This window comes from Erpetoichthys calabaricus, chromosome 1, assembly GCF_900747795.2.
Source record: "Erpetoichthys calabaricus chromosome 1, fErpCal1.3, whole genome shotgun sequence".
NCBI lineage: Eukaryota > Metazoa > Chordata > Cladistia > Polypteriformes > Polypteridae > Erpetoichthys > Erpetoichthys calabaricus.
Genome location: NC_041394.2, coordinates 184,193,901 through 184,216,592, shown reverse-complemented (window position 1 = coordinate 184,216,592; position 22,692 = coordinate 184,193,901). Strand labels below are relative to the sequence as shown.

The following is a 22,692-nucleotide window of genomic DNA, read 5'->3' as shown; positions in this document are numbered from 1 at the left end:
TGGCTATATGCTTGATTTTATTGATGCAGCTCAAACACCCAAACTTAATAGTTTAGAGGGGTATCTACATACTTACAGTGCATCCGGAAAGTATTCATAGCGCATCACTTTTTCCACATTTTGTTATGTTACAGCCTTATTCCAAAATGGATTAAATTCATTTTTTTCCTCAGAATTCTACACACAACACCCCATAATGACAACATGAAAAAAGTTTACTTGAGGTTTTTGCAAATTTATTAAAAATAAAAAAACTGAGAAATCACATGTACATAAGTATTCACAACCTTTGCTCAATACTTTGTCGATGCACCTTTGGCAGCAATTACAGCCTCAAGTCTTTTTGAATATGATGCCACAAGCTTGGCAAACCTATCCTTGGCCAGTTTCGCCCATTCCTCTTTGCAGCACCTCTCAAGCTCCATCAGGTTGGATGGGAAGCGTCGGTGCACAGCCATTTTAAGATCTCTCCAGAGATGTTCAATCGGATTCAAATCTGGGCTCTGGCTGGGCCACTCAAGGACATTCACAGAGTTGTCCTGAAGCCACTCCTTTGATATCTTGGCTGTGTGCTTAGGGTCGTTGTCCTGCTGGAAGATGAACCGTCACCCCAGTCAAAAGCGCTCTGGAGCAGGTTTTCATCCAGGATGTCTCTGTACTTTGCTGCAGTCATCTTTCCCTTTATCCTGACTAGTCTCCCAGTCCCTGCCGCTGAAAAACATCCCCACAGCATGATGCTGCCACCACCATGCTTCACTGTAGGGATGGTATTGGCCTGGTGATGAGCGGTGCCTGGTTTCCTCCAAACGTGACGCCTGGCATTCACACCAAAGAGTTCAATCTTTGTCTCATCAGACCAGAGAATTTTCTTTCTCATGGTCTGAGAGTCCTTCAGGTGCCTTTTGGCAAACTCCAGGTGGGCTGCCATGTGCCTTTTACTAAGGAGTGGCTTCCGTCTGGCCACTCTACCATACAGGCCTGATTGGTGGATTGCTGCAGAGATGGTTGTCCTTCTGGAAGGTTCTCCTCTCTCCACAGAGGACCTCTGGAGCTCTGACAGAGTGACCATCGGGTTCTTGGTCACCTCCCTGACTAAGGCCCTTCTCCCCCGATCGCTCAGTTTAGATGGCCGGCCAGCTCTAGGAAGAGTCCTGGTGGTTTCGAACTTCTTCCATTTACGGATGATGGAGGCCACTGTGCTCATTGGGACCTTCAAAGCAGCAGAAATTTTTCTGTAACCTTCCCAAGATATGTGCCTCGAGACAATCCTGTCTCGGAGGTCTACAGACAATTCCTTTGACTTCATGCTTGGTTTGTGCTCTGACATGAACTGTCAACGGTGGGACCTTATATAGACAGGTGTGTGCCTTTCTAAATCATGTCCAATCAACTGAATTTACCACAGGTGGACTCCAGTTAAGCTGCAGAAACATCTCAAGGATGATCAGGGGAAACAGGATGCACCTGAGCTCAATTTCGAGCTTCATGGCAAAGGCTGTGAATACTTATGTACATGTGCTTTCTCAATTTTTTTTATTTTTAATAAATTTGCAAAAATCTCAAGTAAACTTTTTTCACGTTGTCATTATGGGGTGTTGTGTGTAGAATTCTGAGGAAAAAAATGAATTTAATCCATTTTGGAATAAGGCTGAAACAATAAAATATGGAAAAAGTGATGTGCTGTGAATACTTTCCAGATGCCTCGCATAAATGTAAATGAGCAAAGTTTGTATCGGTCACCGCATTCTTTAGTTTTATTTGCTTTAGTTTGGAGTTCTTTGCCAAAAATACCATTATAATGGGATTTCTGCACTGTTTTAGGGAACCTTTGCTGGCATTCTGATAGGACTTGCTCAGTTGAACTGCTCCGAGCTGAAACTGAAGAGGCTGTGCTGTCGACATGGGTGAGTGAGCTTCTTAGGTTCAAAGCTGCTCTAATAGTTTTCAGCATATTTGTAAAGTTATCTCACTTTATTACTGTATCACTAGTGATCATGTGAACAACCACCTAGTGTCATGTTGCTTATTTTAGTCTTCTAGGTGTTGACAAAGTTATCAACTATGCTGTGAATGAGTGGGTGACAGATATCCGGAAAAACCAACTGCCAGGAATTCTAGGAGGAGTGGGTCCTATGCACTCAGTTGTTCAGCTTTGTAAGTCATTGATTAATTATTAAAATGGACAGAGAGCAGAGTTTACAAAAGTATGAGGTCACTGAACAATCAATGTTAATGACAGTAGCTACCCATGTTCTAAGAGGAATAATATTCTTTTGCTCCTTTGGCTTGATAGTTTTATAGTATGTGATTAGTTATATATTTCATGAATTTTTTCTTAAGACACAGGTTTAATGAAGTTCAGGAAACCAAGCCCTGCCATTTCAGGATTTTTAAATCGGGGGACATTGTGTTTTCTAGGCTTACAGCTCACTAAGTTTGGGATTAAAGAAGAGGGTATGACACGGAACATTACATCTGAATAATTAGTGAAGCAAAGTTCTGCATTGTCAAACAGAACTGACGACTAAGGGCCTTTTCCTTTTATTCAATCTGACGCAGTCTGATTTACAATAATTATCTCTGTAGTATTTTCATGTGTGCAATAATCCATACACCTAATTATACAATTATGTCATTTAGTCTATCAAGGCCAGTTAGTTGCAATTATGTAGTATTTCCAAAAAAAGTGGAAGGGTCACCTTCAACCACTCCACTAGGTAACTGGTTTCATATATTCACAGTTTTGTTTTTGAGGAAGTGTTCTCTAACATCTGTGAGAAATTTACTGTTAATCTGCTACCAGCTGGGCACATGCCATGGTTAAAGAACTTAATTTACTGTCAAAGCAGCAACTGGCATTACCCTTACTTAACACTGAAATTTTATGTGCTTTGTTTAGCTCTGAAGATTTAATATCTGTTAGTTTTCTTTTAATAATTACTTTGACCTTTGCAGGTATAATAAACATACTATTTGAACAGCTAAATTTCATGCATTAATCGAAGTGTGATATTTGCACCTGTAGTTTAAATAGAACATCACTTCTATTTTAAATGCATAGATGCTGTAAATACAGTGTTATAGACAAGTTTATTTCCCTCTTTTTTAATGTTGCATTTATTTTACACTAAATAAAGTGCTATGTATCTATTATCAGATCAACCAAACCTAGTATGGCAATAATACAATAAATAATTTAATGAAAAAGTGCATTGCTGTATATATAAATGAGTCATTGAAATGTGCAAAAATGTGTAAGTAAAAAAAAAAGCCATCTAATTATTATGAAATACAATTTTATTTTTAGTTATTGCAGGTATTATTACTGAAAAGCCATTTTTATTTTATGGTGGGAGTTTTCCAATTTTTTTTTTTTTTTTTTTTGAAGATGGATAGTTTTATCACTTGTCAGTCAAGACACCAGGTTGAGCCTTTTACCTGTAGATTACCTTTACATGCTCATTTGCACTACTTGTATTCAAACTGGCAAAACCTTGAACTAGTAAGAGTTGCACTAGTTTTTCAGAAGTAATTTAATATATAGTAGTGTGTGATTTAGCAATGGACATGTTTATAAAAACAATAATATACTGAACTTTAAATAGCCTCATGTGGTAAACCATCTGCCAAACTAACTATCCCAACTCTTGCTTCCATGTCTGGGTCATTCTGTGAAGGTTCACCTAGGCGGTGTGCTGCATGATTTTTTTTTAAACTGTGAAACTCCATACATTCATTTGTATGGTTGATTGATGGCCAAAAATACTACACACGTACTGTGTTTTTGTCTGTATAAATATATATTTGTGGCTAGAAATTCACAAAGGGAGAAAGTGAGTCACATATCTTAAAAGTAGTTTTTTTATTCCTAAGCTTTCAAACCCTACCAGTTGTCATCACCAGAGGAAAATGATTAGACACACAGGAATCAAGGACAATATATAAAGGTGGGGTTCAGAGGGTGTTGGTCATAAAGTCTTATTTAATATGTGGATGTTTTTGCTTTTAAGCCTGCTTGTGCTGGGTTTGAAGTGTCTTTCGAAGTGTTTTCATTTGATAGCCACAACTGAAAGAATCGTTTCACATTTTTTGAAAATTATGCTGCAGCAACTCTTTTCAAAATTGGGTGATCCTTGATAGAATGACTCCTCTTTTCCAGTTGGAAGGCTAGTAGAGGCAGAGGTCTTTGGTAACCAACTCTGTACAATTAGAAGAAAGTAAGTCGCTACAAATGATTAACCAGTAGGAACAGGTTTACTCTGTTTGTCTTTGTCTTGATTGACAAGTGACGACAGCATCATGAAAAAGGCATTTTGAAATAAATACCTGTAGCGTTATCAGGCCCGTTCAAAAAAGTGACATTAATAAATAAAAAAAAAGAATGTGGAAATAAAAGGCCATTTTGAAATTAAACCAGAAACAATTTTATGTTATTGAACCAAAATAAAACGATGAAATAGAATTTCATAATAATTAGATTACTTATTTATTTACATATTCTTTTCACAATTTAATGACTCATTGATTTAAATCAATGCAGTTTTCAATGTGACTATTTCATAATTGACATTGTATTGATTTTATTTGGACACACATGGTATTACTGAGATCTTTACCTTTCATTATTTTCAGATATTGTATGGTGGACACTGGTTATCTGGGGCCTCATGTATAAACGGTGCGTACGCACAGAAATGTTGCGTACGAACCTTTCCACGCTCAAATCGCGATGTATAAAACCTAAACTTGGCGTAAAGCCACGCACATTTCCACGGTAACTCATACCTTGGCGTACGCAATTTCTCCGCTCGGTTTTGCAGACTGGCGGCACCCAGCATTAAAGCAGTGCTACTGTTCCTGTGTGGTTACCCTTTCTTAGATCCACATCCACGGCGGCGGCTTTATCAAATACACTGAAATTAACCGCATATCGTTCATAAATTTAATGCATCTGATTGTAATTAACCTGTGACAATATAATGGTCCACAGAATGGTCAAACTACTGTTCCTGTGTGCTCATCCTTTCTTTCTTAGCTCCACATTCCTGACGCGGCTTTATAAATACACTGGAATTAACTGCATATTGTTTATTAGATAGATAGTGTAATGAATCTGATTGTAATTAACCTGTAGCAATATAATGGGCCAGGGAACAGCCATAGTATTCCAAATACCATAACTGCTTTAGCGTTGTTACGCTCACTGCATCTTGTTCTTCTTTTTGCTGCTCCCGTTAAGGTTTGCCACTGTGGATCATCTTTTTCCATATTACTCTCACTGCACCACTCGGAGTATTTATATCACTGTATCTGAGTGGGGAATCACAGCAGCAGATGATCGGAAAGAGAATTATCGGTATACAGTTTCAAGTACACACTATCTCAACCACGGCAAAAAGCATCAAAGCCTTTCCTGTACGGACCTCGCGTTTCAGAAACAGTTTCATCCCAAGAACTATAAACGCACTCAATCAGTCCATCAAGTGCTCCTTGTAGAACTGTTTGTACTTATAAGTACAATCACCTCACTGTAAACTTACACTACAGTTATAATATTGCACAACCTGCGCTACTTTATAAAGCGCGTATGATGACAATATCATTTTTAAGATGAAATGCAGCAAAATATGTTGTTTATAGTATACAGATAAAACTTTAACTTCATTTAAATAATCTGTATTGTTAATAATTAAACATGTGAGGACACGGTGCCGCAGCGTATAGCTACTTCAAGGATAGCTCCTGCCTTGCGTTGTATTATTGCTGGTGCTGACGCGACGCTGGAAGGATAGACGAATAGAATAATTAAACATGTACTACGAAGATATTTCAATGTTCCTTAGAAGTTTTGAAGAATCGGCATTCTAAGCTTACAAATGGCTTAACGTCTATTACAGAGCTGATTGTGTGGCGATTGGAGAAAGAAAAGTATGGACAGGAATTGGAGGTTAGTACGTTTGAAAGAGACAGTACTTCTGTAATAAATTATTTCATCGAAGGTCGCACATGGTGCAGCAAGCCTCTTGCGTGAGATATGAACAATCACTGCGCCACCGTGTTCCCATGTTTAATAACATGCTTTCATTCCTATCATCATGAAAAAGATATCACGTATACATCTCAGTATTTTAATTATTCAGAGAGCTGTAATATCTCGAATGTAATGCATTCTGTGTCCTGTCGGAGAAAGAGAAAGAACGGAAGCACGTAGTGATTCACACACATAGAAGATCAAACACAGAACAAAGCATTTAACATGCTACTTGAGAAACTAGTAAAATAAACGATTTTAAGATGAAGTTTATGATGTTCTACTTTAATGGCAAAATAAACTACGTGGTTAAAGTGGAAATTTCGAGATTAAAGTTGACATTTCGTGCTTTTTTCCCACTGTGTGCCTATGTTTTTTGTTTGTACCCTAATATGCTTTCATATGACACTCAGACGGTGGGCTACGAGTTGCCTTTTCACGGCGACTTTGATATGTGATTCCTTTTTTATTTCGGGCACTGTGCGACTTTGTGAATTTGATCTTTCGAGTTTTTCCGACACTCTGTCACTCGATCAACTTTCTTTTGTTGATTATACCACTGTTTAAACCAACAAATAATACATTTTTCCTTTGCCTCCACTTGGTATTCGCTGAAATTCTTATATTTTCCCCTGTGCTTTTCCCATTGTCTTTTCACAGAAGGCTATTTATATTGATTTGCATATTCAAAGAGGCGTAATTCTGGGAGGAGTTGGGACGGGACAGAAGGCGCGTGCACGTGTGTTACTTTTCACGCTGATCAGGATTTATGTAGTTGAAGAACGTGAAAGTATGCGTGCGCACAGATTCCTGCATCTGGATTTTTCTGTGCGTACGCACAATCCTGCTTTTGTGCTTACGCCATGTTATAGTGTGAGTTCTACGCACGGCGTTATACATGAGGCCCCTGGTCATGTGTTGGCTCATTTTGTATCTCATTATTGTTTGGTTGCTAATTAAGGTAAAAAGAAACAATTAAGTAGTCTAAATCTTAAATAGCAAGTCAAATACAATTAAGGCAAAACAAGTGAATTAGCAGCAAAAACTAGTCACTAATTAAGAAAAGGATTAGAATGAAAACCTGCAGCCACGGTAACCCTCCAGGACTGGAGTTGGAGACCCCTGCACTACACTGAGCAGGTGCAGAAAAACCTTCTATTTTCTGCACCATAAGATTACAGCCATTGGAAAATCTAGGTTTTGCATTTTGCAGCCATGGGCATAATGTGATAGAAAAACATCAGTCACTTGATAAGGGCTGGTGACATCAAATTAAAAAAAAAACTTCATTATACCAGTCATGAAAACTCAAAACAGCTTGGCTGAACCCTGCCTGCCTTTTTATCTCCATCTGACCTCTTTGAAAAGTCTGTTGAGAAAAAAGAAGAAAGAGTAACTAGTAAGCTATAATTAGTGAGAGACCAGGAGGTGTGTGTCTCTTTTGACAAAGACAAAACAGGTTTCTCAAGAGACTGTCATTGGCTATGAAAACCTGAGGTTACCATAGTTGGACACAGATTGTAAAGAGTTGTTTACTAAAGTAATATTATTCAACCAGAACCAAGTTCTAAAACAGAGTCAAGCTCAAATAACAAAGCTATGAATCATAAACCAGAGCGTAAGTCACAAAACCGAACTTGTGCACAGGTCAACTCCCTAACCTCAAACACTGCTGCACTGGAATTTATAAGTGAGTCTTCAAGATGTGAATCATGGGGCCTCTTGGGAAGTCTCTTAGCAACCCATTATGTGTCTGCAGTGATTCTAAAGTGGTAATATGAAACACTAAAACTGAAAAGGAAAAAAAAAAAATCTGTCGGACAAAGAAATAATTAAAACACATGTATAAATAAAGCTTCAGCAAAAAAAAAAATACTCAAGTATGAAAAGAGTAATATAAAGAATCAACCAAAAAGGGCAACTGAATGTTGGATTACATATTATAGTTTGTATAATACCAGTCTAGAGATGCTGTTCTTATAATCAGTAACACCCCATTTGGAAATGCTGTATTTGTTTTTGGTTTCCATATTACAAAATGGACATAGCAATCCATGAGAAGTGTGATATTAATGGATTGGATCTGCAAGTAATGAAAACATTCATGGGGTTCCAGCCATGTTTATCTTTTAATCATTTTATTTTTCTTTCCAGTCCATGGACTTAGAGATTTATTTTGGTTACCCATCGAACAGTATAGGAAGGATGGACGCATTATCCGGGGTCTTCAGAGAGGAGCAGCCTCTTTTGGGACGTCTACTGCTTCAGCTGCATTGGAACTCAGTAACCGCCTTGTACAGGCCATACAGGTACATATTGCCAGGGAAGGAATGGTTTTTGTGTGCAGAAAATTAACAAATAGATTTGTACATCAGGAATCAATGCGCGAGTGTAATGGCTGTGCTGTACGCTACAATATTGACTTTGTATGGCCTCAAAAGAGGGCATGATGGTGTGTGGTCAATTCTCATGCATTAATTAATGTGGGTCCAGACATTAATTCATTGAATCACAAATTGTTACCAAGTCAATCATGTGGTGAAAAACTTGGGAGATTAAATTTACACCCTACAGTATGCCAGCAAACCACAATGTGAGTGGTGTTAACACTTTGTAACTGCTTTTCCTCTATCAATCCAAGTGTTACACTTGTACTCTAAAACTGACTTCTGCTGTCTTGTAACTGCATCTCTGATAGTTTCATTTGTTGACAGCCTTCATTTAGTTTATCTCTGAGGAGACCGTTAACGGTGCCTCACTGCATGTCTATAAATGTTGTGCTATGAGCTGCAAACTCCTAGACCAGAAAGTCAAGGCAGATGCACTATATGGCTATACTTGAATATGACATATCAGACACCAATGCTGAACTGAGGAGGAAGGTAGTGACTTTTCAGATGGTTTACAATTGCTTTGTCCAACTTTCCTACAAAACCAACCCTACCCAACAAGAATACATGGAGAGAAACAACTAGAAGAGAGTCCCTAAAGTAGAAATCTTAACATGCCATTTTTCTGCAGCTTTGCTTTATGGTGTAGTGTGAAGTGTGTAGTGCAGTAGTTAACAGTGTTCTTTGTCTTTTCAACTTTGTTCATCAGGCTACAGCAGAAACAGTTTATGATATCCTTTCACCAACTCCTCCAATTTCCCGCGCCATCATGGATAAGCGGCATGTCAAACGTCAAAGACGAGCTCAGCAGCCTGCAGACCTTCGAGAGGGCGTTGTCAAGGCGTATGACACTGTGCGAGAGGTATGGAGCTGTGGAGTTAAAGTAGTCAGCCATTTATTGATGTTGGGTACAGTGGACTTGTTAGAGCTGATATGTTAATAAAGCAAACTAATACTTTGATATGTTTTGCATGGATGCACACTTTTAAACATAGTAGCTTTGAGTCTGTCCATTTTCCACACCTTGACCCTTACAAGAAAATCGGTTAAAAAAATGAGATGAGGTGAGCTTTGAGTCTGTTTCATTTTATAAAATATTTGCACTGGATTTCCACTCTGTCATCTTTGCTGCTTTGAACATTATATAATGGGATCTCTATTTTATTCTCATTCATACTGGTTAGGTACAAATGTATATTGTCGAGTTTTATCGCTCATCATTATCATTTTCACTCCACTTATTGTCAGGAGAGCTGCAGTTTTGCAGCATGCTAAACTGGGTGGACTAGACCACCATATTCTTGTAAACTTTTTTTCAACCTTCCTGGGGAATTCCCAAGGACTTCTCCCAATGGGCCATACCTGCTAAGACTCTTAGGCCATTACGGAGCACTCTAACTATAGACCTAAACCACAAGGGCCACATTTTGGCTAGTTGTATTTTTGAACTCCGTCTTTTGGTCAAAGCTCATTATCTAGAGATGCAGAATAGTAAATTGAAGGCTTCACCGGAGGACTCAACTCCCATTCCTCTATTCCATCCAGGATGATGGCCACAAAACTGCTGCTACCCTGAAATACACTATTTAAATTTTAGGTCACCAAAAGCTGTTAGACATTAATTTGAATCCTTTTGTTTACAGAGAGCTTTTGAAAACATTTAGTCATCAGATGCAGGTGCAAGTGACAGCACATTGACAGCTCCAGAGGTTGTACTGTCACTTCCATCTGTGCCTCTTTGTCTAAATGTAGCTGATTTCTGAGAATCGACATATACAGAAATTGAAAAAGAGAATCTCCTAAACTAGTTCCATGTGTACCAAAAAACAATCTTGCTCATCCACTTTGTTTTTCACTGTCAACAGTAGGACACTAGCCTTATTTAGCAGGATCTTTTGGGAAATTTAAGATAAGAGAGTCCTTTTTGCTGTACTAGTATACCACTTGTTATCAGAGCTACCATTAAATGCTTCACACTTTGGGGACCAACACGTTTAAGTAATGGTACATGTAACAATACAAAATAAAATTATTAAGCAGAGGGTAAAGATTAATTACATCATTCCTTTAATTTTTTAGATTGCTTTTCTGGGCTCCCTGTTGTAGAGAGTTGCTGCCTATTCTAGGAGTAGTGGTCAGAAGGAGGAGACCAATCCACGATGGAGCATGCTCATTCATATGCAGCCATTTTAAAGTGTCAGGTTAATATTTTTGAGATTCGAGTAGGAAACCCACAGGAAAATCCATGCAGACATGGTATTGTGCTACATTTTATCTAGCCTTTTTTTTTGGGACCACGGCACAGCTCTAAGATGATCAATCCATTTATCTACTGAAATAACGCATTGGTGCATAGAGTTGAGTGGTAGATGATCTTAGCAGCACTGGGTGTGACCCAGGGACCAACTGTTGAAAGGTGGCAAATCCACAGCAGAGTACCCAACACACACTCATACATGACTGAATTAGAGTCATCAGCCATCTCCAAGTACTTGTTTTTGGGTTGTGGCAAGGGGAATAGAATACCTGAATATAAGAACACAGGTGGAGCATGCAGCCTCCACACAGATCACTGTGATCATTTTGCTTTTCTTTTCTGGAGAGCATTACTTTCTAATGATTTTTTTCCCTTCATTTTTGTCTCGATTATGGGCTTGCAGGGAGTAATTGATACTGCACAGACCATCTGTGATGTTGCTACACGTGGACATGAGCAGAAAGGACTCCCAGGAGCTGTAGGTGGTGTCCTGCGACAGATCCCACCAACCGTGGTCCGTCCACTCATTGTGGCCACAGAGGCAACCTCCAACCTGCTGGGTGGAATGCGGAACCAGATCAAACCTGATGCACGGAAAGAGGACTTCTTAAAGTGGCGTACAGAGGAGAGCCAGGATTGAGCCCTTCAAACAGTGAAGTTTGTTTCACCTCTAAAGGACACTCCTAGTGCCATGCTAACCCCAAAAGTAGGCAGTCCAGTAGGTGTGGTCAGCAAACAGGCACATGAAAAAGCCTGTACTGTTAGTCAAGTTTTTTAAACTATATTTCTATTATTTTTTGTAAATTGGAACTGATACTTGTGTGTCTGTTTCCACGTTATCATGATCACCTATCCTAGAGTATGGCTGGCAGATGCTGTGTACATGTCACTTTGAGACTCTGATCATTAGAATGTTAAACAAGCAGTATGTTTTGTTTTTGATGTGTCTTTTCCCCAACGAGCAACTGCAGCTTTTTAAATCACTTGTCATTTAAAAGATGCATAAGCATTTGTATTTCCTGGTGGGTTCTCCACTCAGACAGAAATTACTGGAAATTTTGAAAATGTTGCAGGCTTTAACGAACGAAGGTGACTGTCCCCTGGTTATTAATCTGAAGAGGATGACAACACCCTCCCGGCTCTTTACATGGTGCTTACCTCTTCATGACAGCACACTGTAAACACCCATAATACATTTACAGATTGCATTTTATGCATTCAGTAGCTATGAGCTGCTTTTGTCAGCCATGTGTGCAGCTCGCTTTTGAAGCACCACTTGCTTCTTGGATGAAGAATCAACCTAAACTTATTGCTGTTCAGGTTCACTTTCTTTTGCACCTCCCAGATGATTTACTGTGTACATTTCATAGTTTTGCAACCCATATTATGTTATTTGGATGGCATTTTTAGGCGCTTTTATTCACTTTCAGAAATAAACAGGGTGAAGGCTCCGGTCTCAGTAAGTTGCACAGATGTTTGACAGACTGCCATTAAAAATAATAGATTTTAAATATCCAATAACATAAATGAAATTTGAGAAGTTTACTTACGGAAATGGTTTGTCAGTAATGATGGTGACAACTTGCCATGTGAATACAACTTTGGTTTTAGTTGTTCCTTTATGTCCTTCATCACACTTTCTTGGCAAGTAAACCCGTGAGACACCATTCTTCTCACGTTGTGCTTCATTACCATAACTCTTGACATTTCTTGTTTTACTGCCAAATGTTCTTCCTTGGTATGTCTGTATGGTTAGCCTTTACCCTTAAAACATGTTTCTTTCAGCCATAATTTCATAGCACAGCACAAACTAAACAATGCAATACATGCCAAGCCAGGCCTTTTTGGTGCACTATTGTAAATTCTGTTTTTCAATACTGAAATCTTTAGTTTGAATTTTTTTTTTGTTTTTGAGAAAAAAGGCCTTTTGAAAAGCAGCACAGGTCATGCAATGTTCATGAGGCTGATAAACAGAATTTTCTTTACACTAGAATTTCTTCATGTGTTAGTGACAATAATCCTTGAATCTGCCTGTTATATTGTCCAGTGCCTTTGTCTGCAGGGTCTTTGTAGTCTACCATGCCAGATTATGTGTTATTGTGTTGCCATTAGGGGGCAGAATCCTCCCAAATGATGAGGATAGCTTTTGGCTACAGCCTTCGGTGTCAGGGGGAGGAGACCGCCCATTACAGCAACTCAAGTACTGACAGGTCTAAACTAAACATACTCCAGACATCTGCAATTCTCACCCTTTGTTTAGATCCATGACTGTTCCCATTTCTCAATGTGAATTACCCATTGATTCTAATGTCTTTTTTTCTCTGGTACATTTTTTTCTTTTATTTGCATAAGCTCCTGGTAATCAGTTTGCAGACTTTTGTTTTGTTTTAAATGGAGAAAATCCTGTGTACCATATAATGTATGGGTAAATTTTTACTGTATAATTGTTACTATATACTGTATTGAATTTATTGTATATTAACATGCAAAACTTAAAGATCAAAGAAATGTACAAAAAAAAATAAAATGTTTATGCTTAATTTGCCTTCTTTCATGAAAGTGCAGGCAGGATGTGTTTATTTTAGAACAGCATGTAAAAATACAGGACAGACAACTCCGTCACCAAATAGCCCCGGGCGGCTGGGGATTCCTTACAAAGACTGAAGTGAACTGGGGAATGCAAAGCTTGTGGGAGGTCAACAAAACCATGACCGTTTGTGCAATCACAAGGGAGAAACCTGGCAACTGCAGTTAGGCCTACAACAATATAAGTGGTTAAGACCTAAAACTGTTCCTGATACACTATGGTCTAGATCTGCTGACGGATGGAATATTCCAGAGTGCAGCAGTGAATCCAGACTTAAATAAGGGGTCATTTCCTATACCAGTATTAAGCTAGGCTGTGGGCCTTCCAATCATTGGTTTTGTTCTTAAAGATGGACAAAACTGACCCAATAAAACTTCAAGATATATTGCTAAGATAAAAGTTTACCTGGTCAATAAAATATTGGATGTAATGTAATATCCATGTGATGCAATTTAAGTAAATAACTTACCTCTAGACAAGATATGCTAGGAATGTGTTACAATGCCTCACTGTCTGAAGCCAAGCTGTCACTTAATATACGAGATGAATGAAAGTTTCCACCAGTCAGGAGGCACCTTTGTTTATAACAGACACCATGGAGACTGTCATTGCACTTAAGAACAAAAGCATACATCAATAACAATGCCTTGCAGTTTTCAGTTCTGCATTTTATTCAATAACAGGATAAATATTTGCACCCATGTAAATATACTAGTAATACTTGCAGCAATCACTGCACTCTAGTATTTAAAACCCCAATCCATGCTTGTCTTTTAGTGGACTATCATACTGAGAGGTACAGAAATATCATTGGCTTTGCTGTTGCTAAAATACACTTACTGGCTGATTACGTGTAGATGAAAAATGTTTCTTCTTCTTCAGATAAAACTTCACATCTTGGCATTTTCTTGGAAACAATGTTTCCATCCAGGCATTAAATAAAAAGGTGGTCATTCATGGTCACATTAACACATCTGAACAACCCCAGCTTCTTGAAACAAATGTAGTATTAACAGCATCTTAGGAGACCATAAGGGGACATGGACATAGTTACAGGGTATTAAATAGCTGCCTGCATTTCAGACAATAATATGTATGACACCATGAGCCACACATATGGCCCCCATGGGGGGCATAATAAAAACCATAGGCTGATGTTCTATTAAGTCTAATGGTGAAAAAATCGGAGCGTATAGGCCAAATAGAGGCAGCTTTTATGTGGGCCTGGTGGGCTGGGCAGCTCTGTAACTTTTGTGTGGAATGCTTTTGCTTCTTTTGGCTTGTAGAAGAGTGAGCAGACCAATTATCATATAACACGTGTACTGTCTCAGTTTAGGAACTGATTTGTAATGAAATTAAATTTAAAACACCAAATCAGGGTGAGAAAATACTCCAAAACACCATGTATCACAGTCATATTAGATGAGAGAACATATTTCTTTCTACATTTTGCAATGCCACTGTCATTTTTCAATAAATAAATAAAACCCAAACAGAGATATATATATATATTTTGTACCCATGTTCCCTATAATAATACTTAAGTACTAAAACTCCCTTTCCCCCCAAGCTGAATGAATCAAATCCTCCCCAGCTGTGACCAGCTCAGCTTTTAAAATTTACTCCAGGTTTACTTATGCTGCTTCTAAAATCCCAAGTCCAGCTCATCAGTACTTAACATGTATTAATTGTTCCCCAGCCTGTATATTTGTCTTTACCACCATAATTCTCCACCCAATTATGCTAATAAAGTAAAACCCCATTCCCAGAAGGGAACTGAAACTTTTGTTTGACAACCCACATTAGTTTTTTTGCCCCTCAGTTTTCATTGTCTTTACTTAGAATGAATGTGGTCTGTGAGTGCAGAATTTGACTGCTACAGCTAAACTTTGCTTCCGGTGTCCTTTGTTTCCTAGCCCTCATTCTACACATCCTTAGCACTCATTGGCAGCTGCCCTCCTTTCAAAGGCTGGCATTTCTTGTTTGATGCTGGAAACTGTCTCCATGTCAGTTTCCTCCAACTCTGCAACCTCTTGGATCTGACGTAGTGTGTCTCGGACAGTCTGGATTAGATTGCCCAGGCCAATCAAGTAGCCGTCCTCTCGATTTCCCTCGACCCAAGGTAAATCATGGCATAATGTCCTACCACTGGGAATGGGAACAGTCTTGCCAAAATCGATCATCCACACATTTGCCTTTCCTTTCTGGTCATGGACAAAAAGAAGGGAGCTGCCAATTACCTGTAAAGTAGAGAGCCATTGGTGACTGAGAGCATGTAAATGAGAGACAGTAAATCTTGATTATTTACATGGACTGTAAGATAAACACTGAGGTCATTCACCCAATGGGAAAAGCCAGCCTATGTTGCAGCTTACATTTGTCCATACGATATGTGTGGTGTCCACTTGCTAATCCACTTACCCAGTTGAGTCCTGCAAGGAGCTACAAAGTGGATACAACTCTGGCTGTAGGACAGGGCACCCATACACTCCACTGCTGTTAATACAGAGTTGTCAGTTAATCTAATGGCCACTTTCAGTTAAATCACAAAGAAATGGTATAAAATTAGGTTTTTGACAACAGCGGTTTCACCAATGTTTAGCTTCATTGCTTAGACATAACTAGTATTAACTAATGGAAGCAAACTAGGCCAGTGTGAAGAACTGGTAGTATTCAGTGGATTTTGGCCAGAACTGGCTTCTGCTTCGTACTCTTTATATTCATACAGTAATAGGCTCCACTGTCACATGAACTAGTACTGATGGAATGAATGGATGGCGAGTATGTGTGGTTATTGCATAGAAATATTTACACATGTAAGGATGGTCACCTATGATTCATCACTTCTTGAAAAGCTGGACTTAGGAGCCTAATTGAATATATTACATGCAGACCAGTCTGGTGGGGGCTTAAGGGCTTTGCCAGAATGAAAAACAGCAAGCAAAGGATTAAATAGAGTATGGAAACCAGAAGTCAATAATGAAAACCCCACAGGATGACAAGAGTTATTCATTAGTGCGGACAGACTGCAGGTGAAACGATTAAACAAACATGTTTGAGCAGAAAGGAAATACACATGCATTAAAAAGTACATCACATTATCATGAAGAGATCCTACAGCACAATAAATATAATTTGGTTGACTTGATAAAAAATAACTAAGTATTGCTAAAATGTACAAGATGTGAACAAACTGAAATTTATGGAACAGGAAACACTGAATGAGACAATTATTACTCTTCCCATCCTACAGTTAGCTTTATTTAGTAATTAATGAATACATAATTTGAATGACCAATGTCATTTGAGCACTTTGAGTAGTGAAAAAAGTGCTATATAAATGTAAAGAATTATTATTATCTGAGTGGGCACTCTTGCATGTCTCCCAGTACCCGGAATGACCTCAGGGAGTGTGAATGGTATTTTTATTACTATGAAGCAAGGGAGAACACAAAAGCAGCAAGTAAGCTGAAAACAAGCTACCTTCCTCACTTCCCGTCACTCTCTCAACCCTAGTTTGACCATCCCACAAGTTCTCACTCGAGTCACCTGTTGACTATAGATTTATGTGATTTGTAACACCCTGACAAGGTTACTTACTTCCCCAAAGCCCCAGAATGGCTCATGAGACTGTCCTGTTTCTCTAAAGACTTGTCTTGCCCTTCAAAAGCTCAGTCTCTCCTTCCAATGTGCAACTTTGTTCTTCCAATTAGGAGAAGGTATATATTACTGCTGCCTAGCAGCCAGAAGATATTATTCCTCCCTAACCTCATGTTACAATTCATTCTCTCCTGTACTGTTTTGCCTTGGTTGGTTTAGTGTCCTTTCAAGTCATTCACCACACATTTACAGCGAACTGTAAATACAATTGGCAATCTACCGTAGTTCAGGAAGGGTAGTGTGGAACTTCCACATCGTGATGTTGACCTTGCCTCCAGTAACTTTTGTCAAATAAGTGTCACTTCACACCATGGGGATCATCAATTAATAAAAGAAAATTTGACTAAAAATAAATTAATAACATCATTTAAATGATCTTGACTAATCATGAATTTGCTGACGATGTTGTGATCTTTGCTAAGTCAATGGAGGATCTGATCAGGGCGCTCGAGAGACTGCGTGAGGAGTCTGAGTGTCTGGGCATGCGAGTGTCCTGGATAAAAACCAAGATTCAGACCTTTATTTACGCCTTGGGCACAGCCATCAGCAGTATGTTTATTTACCTCGGCAGTGACATTCATGTCTCTGGTGACTCTACCTATGAAGTCAGTAGATGGATTGGGAGAGCATGGGGGGTCATGAGGTCACTGGAAAGGGGTGTGTGGCGCTCCCGGCTATCTATGCAAAAGGACAAAGTTCCAAGTCTTTAGAGTCCTGGTGCTTCCTGTTTTGCTATATGGTTGCGAGATATGGACGCTATCCAGTGATCTGAGATGAAGACTGGACTCCTTCGGTACTGTGTCTCTTTGGAGAATTCTTGGGTACCACTGGTTTGAATTTGTGTTAAACTTCTATCTATCTATCTATCTATCTATCTATCTATCTATCTATCTATCTATCTATCTATCTATCTATCTATCTATCTATCTATCTATCTATCTATCTATCTATCTAAACGAGTGGTTGCTCATGGAATCCTGAATGAGGCATATTCTCTGCATTGTGAAGGAGCATCAGTTACGGCACTACGGCCATATGGCACGATTCCCTGAGGGTGATCTGGCTCGCAGGATTCTCATTGTTGCGGACCCAAGAGGCTGGACCAGGCCAAGGGGACGTCCACATAACACCTGGCTATAGATGATAGATGGTCATTTCCAGAGGGTGGGACTGGACCGCGTGTCTGCCTTGAGGGTTGCCAGCCAGGATTCTAAGCTGTTTCATTATGTGGTTTGTGCAGCAACATACTTTACAAGTGTATGCTCCGCAACCTGACCTGATCTTTTAAATAAACAGTGACACTTGCAAAAAAATGTTTCTTTTCTTGATCATTATGTTGATGCCTTGAATACTTAGATAGTACAGAAGCACTTATCTAATAAATACCATAAGTTAAAACCAAACCTACATCTCATGTGCAGAATAAATGCAGAATGACACATTCAGACTGCCTGGACATTTCTTCTTTCTGGTTTTCAGTCCCTTGCTACTGACTTTAACCTTTTCCCATCAGCTATCACTTGGCATTTACATAAAAAGCTGCAATCCAAAACAAAAGGAATGCCCCTATATTTTGTACAAGAGACTCGTGTCTGCAAACTGATGATGTATTTATTTTGAGAACCAACCAAAAACTTGCTCAAGTGTGCCAATTCAACTTGATAGATATGGACACACTTTCAGTATGCTACAGTACCCCATCACCCAGCTGCAGATACTCTGTGGGCTTCTATTCTTTCTAAGGCAATGGCTAGAATCCACTTTGCACTCTAAAAATGTGACCTCCTCTTCTGAGCACAATATGCAGTTGCTGATTCTTCACTAAAGACTTGTGTCAAAAGAAATAAAGAAGTGATGGAAGTAAATGAAGTAAATGCGAATCCCAGAGCAAAACAGTGCATAATGCCTGGACCCTTGGGTTTCTACTACTGTAATCCATAACCAAAGCCTCCACATCTGCTGTGAACCAAACTTTATTTTAAATATAGTAGGCATAAGAACAACTTGTACAGTGCACGTTGCCTTTGGTATATGAATCTGAGTATATATTTCATACACTACCAAATGTGCTGAAATTCTAAGCGACACACACAACCCCTAAAGGATTATTTCTGCACATTTACCATGTTACAAATTCTCATGAAAAAAGAATCGTCTGTTTTCCAACCAAAAGATGACCAACCATACCTGCAAGTGAAAATCCCATCACACCTCTGGCGTCTTGCTTGACATCAAGAGAGTCAGTCTCCCAGCAGGTTACAAAAAAGGAATACATTGGCACTACGGATCAATCTTTGATAATGTTAGAGAAGTATAAGGTATCTTTGGGATGCATGTATTCATGATATTGAAAAGGATTTGCAACTGAAGAAATCCAGTCACAGCATTTTAACTTTCTCCATATTTTACACATATGGAAGAATTATTTTCACAAAAAAATTTACTTTGAGTTATAAAAAAATTGATATCTTTACAACATGTTTAATTCATTTTTAGAAAGAAATAGGGATGATTCTTATTAAATTTATTCAACAAATTGCACTTGTTTAGTCTTAAGATTTGATTTGATTTTGGTTGAATTTCAGCTATACACATTCAAGTAAGTAGAAATATTTTAAAGCTGATATTACCAGTCAAACTCAGCTCAGAGGTTCACAAAGTTTGGCATATACACAAGAATTTTTAGAACAACAAAAAAAAAATTAAAAAGGACTGAATTTTGAATTTAATCTAGATGTCAAGTGTTGAGTTTTAAGTCCAAATTTTTTTTTATTAATTTTATAAAGTCCAAAAATTTCAAACATAGTAGAGGTATAGTATTATAATCTATCCCAGCAGCAATGGTGTAAAGCAGGACCCAAGGATGAGATGCCAATCCACTGCAGGACCCACACAAAGATCAATTTAAAATCCCCAACGAACCTAATGCATATGTTCAGCCAGTGTCCTTTACATGCAGACACAGGGAGACGTTACAAACTTCACATACGTAGACTAGAGCAACCAGGGGTGAGATGTGAATGCTGCTATTGCTGGGTACACTATGCACCAGCACAGAGTACTGTGTCACAATGCTTCTCTCATTTTACTTTGTATGTTTGAACTATCCATAATATCCAATGTGCTTTCAGCATTTCTGGACAGATCATATCCTCACCTGCATCCTGGCCAATTCAATTTTTTAAGCACTGCAGCTAACTTGGAAACGGAGATGGACCCAACCCTCATCTAATGCTTCTGGCATGGAGAACACATCCTCCAGGCTTAGAAGTTCCTAAAAGTGTTCCTTCACCTCTCAACAATACCTGAGGCCAACCTTTTTCCTCCCTTGCTGAGGACATCCTGAGTGATATTCCACCTACTCTTCCTGAGTCATTGAGAATTGTTTGCCAAAACCTCTTGTTATTGCAACCCTCACAAGCAAAATTGAAAAGAAAAAAAAAATGCACACACATTTTTGATGTTAAGATTATGTAAATCAAGTGTGCTAGTGTGGACTTTGAACCAAGGCCTACGGAATGGCAACACAGGCAACATAAATACACCCTGTGCCACCTATATGTCAGCTGATGTTTGTGTGCTCGTATGACAGTGAGATCATAGGCCACTAATCAAGTTATTATATTAGTGCCAGAAAATCAGAGGATGGGACTGCTGGACCTTTATTCTATACAGTACATTTTGCAGTTTCACTATTCCAAAGAGACAGGTGCTTTGTCAATCCATTTCAATCTTTTTTTAATGCAGCTCAGGGTCAGTAAGAGTTTCCATGTGAGATATACGTACATGAAAGTGCCCAACCCATGTGAAACTGTGAATTAGAATGAACAGTTCAGGATATGGATGGATAGATGGATGCAAGAATCAACTGTGACTGGTGATATCCTTCAATAAATGTCCTTAGGCTTAGTTAGGGTTCCTTTACCTCCAGTATCTTGTTAATGGCATTAAAGTCACTTTTTAAGATGTTGTTTCCAAAACCACCTCTTCCTAACAGACATAACCTAACACCACTTTCTGCATCTTTAGGTCCCTTGAGAAAATATTTAATTTTGAAAATTGTGTGCTTTACAAAATGAATTTGCCCAAAACCAGATTTCACTTTTTATGTGTCAAATTATTTTTCCACTAAACAATATATTTGTACTGGCCATGTAAGGAGCTTTAAAAAAAAGCTAATCCATATTTTTGGTTGCTGGTCACATGAGCAGATATACCGCAGGGGAAAGTAAGTAACAACCCTACCTCATGGGTTTTGAAGAACGTTGATGTCTTCAGGATGTTCTCCAGGTCCAGGAGGCGAGCCAGATATGAGCTCTGGAATGCACATAACACTGGAATTGACATCACAGATATGCATAGGTGGCACATCTTGTGAGCACATTAATTGCTGAACCAAAGTAGACATGGTGGGCCCTTCTAAGATTGTGGCTTTGGTATGGTATCACTCCAGGGATCTTTAGATTTAAGCTGCAGGCAATCTTGTGCTGCGGTCATGTCTACACCTAAAAAAGTGGTCTAAGGAGATGCTCCTAACAAATGATGATTCTCAAAACAGCTCACATAGAAACTAATAGAAGCCCTAATGGAACATGGACATCATGACTCAACAAGTACTTGACATCAAAATGACCTACTCAACTTGGTCAGGCTCAGCCTGAAGAAGCCAAATGAAGTCTTTGTTTGGGCTCAGTACCTGCAAGTAAAGTGTTTTTTGTGCAAACAAAAAACATTTTTGAATGAGAGGGCCACTTGACTTCAGGTTACAGAGGCTAAAGTGTTGATTGATTGTTGACAAATACAAATAGTCCAGAGTATGTAGCATCATTACAGAATGTACTTCAAGTCCTTTTAGGAGATATTATCCCTTACTTGGAAAATTCAAAACAAAACCTGGATAAGTGGGAATTGGAAGGACTGCCTGTCCAACGCATTGAGAGACCTGAGCCAGAAATTAAAGTGACTTACCAAGAGTTGTTGTTTGCTCTTGGTGAACATCACAAAAGCATCAATAATTTGCTGTTTCGTCTTGGTTTTCTTAAAGTCCTTCATCACCTTGCCACTGTCCGTCTGAAAACAAAGAAAATGGTAGTTCTGACAAAACATTAAGGTAAGACAGCCTGTTCCTCTTTGGTGACAAAAGAGCACATTTAGTGGGGTACATATTTCAATGCTGTGTGACACAAGTGGGGAAGGAAAGTCCCCACTTTACCCAATTTCTCATGACAGCCAAGGCAGAGCCACACAGGAGGGTTTATAAGGCTACAGGAATGAAAAATCAAAAAGGCTGTATTTCCTATTTTGACTCAAAGGTGGTCACTAGATTAACCCCAAAAACAACATAAAGACACAGCATCTTTAAAACTGCTTAATCCAATTTCAGAACATGGGCAGCTGAAGCTGACTCCATTCGCCAGGGGTGCAAGCCAAGAATGTATAGTGAACAGTCCACTACATGGCTCATTCACGTACACAACCACACAGTAGCAATTGTCACCAATTAACCTTACCTGTGCATCGCTGAGAATCTGTGTGGAGAAACAGGACTGGCCAAAGGAAGTTTCATAAAAACACGAAGAGAACCTTCAAACCTTTCACAAACAACCACACCTGGAATATGAACCCAGAAGGCCATATCTGTGAGGCAGCAGTGTTAACCACTGTGCCAAACTGTGCTGTTCTACAAAAGAAACTGAGCAACCAAATATTAAAATGACACAATATTTAATTTAACTCACAGATGAAGGCAATTTCACCAAAATAACAT

General features: G+C 38.9%; 2 protein-coding genes across 2 annotated transcripts in view; one reads left to right on the top strand and one right to left on the bottom strand.

The window, feature by feature from the left end:
* atg2a (autophagy related 2A) overlaps window positions 1-13,218 on the top strand; it is a 124,050-nt gene extending 110,832 nt beyond the window's left edge. Inside the window, exons 38-42 of the mRNA XM_051923210.1 lie at window positions 1,822-1,904; window positions 2,033-2,154; window positions 8,186-8,340; window positions 9,131-9,283; window positions 11,082-13,218. Coding sequence (XP_051779170.1) covers window positions 1,822-1,904; window positions 2,033-2,154; window positions 8,186-8,340; window positions 9,131-9,283; window positions 11,082-11,318 — 750 coding nt within the window. The 3' untranslated portion in view covers window positions 11,319-13,218. The remainder of the gene's footprint in view (window positions 1-1,821; window positions 1,905-2,032; window positions 2,155-8,185; window positions 8,341-9,130; window positions 9,284-11,081) is intronic.
* Window positions 13,219-13,912: 694 nt separating this feature from the next.
* LOC114642568 (inositol-trisphosphate 3-kinase B-like) overlaps window positions 13,913-22,692 on the bottom strand; it is a 40,398-nt gene continuing 31,618 nt past the window's right edge. Inside the window, exons 6-8 of the mRNA XM_028791425.2 lie at window positions 21,894-21,995; window positions 21,171-21,242; window positions 13,913-15,505 (exon numbers count right to left, since the gene is read on the bottom strand). Coding sequence (XP_028647258.1) covers window positions 15,200-15,505; window positions 21,171-21,242; window positions 21,894-21,995 — 480 coding nt within the window. The 3' untranslated portion in view covers window positions 13,913-15,199. The remainder of the gene's footprint in view (window positions 15,506-21,170; window positions 21,243-21,893; window positions 21,996-22,692) is intronic.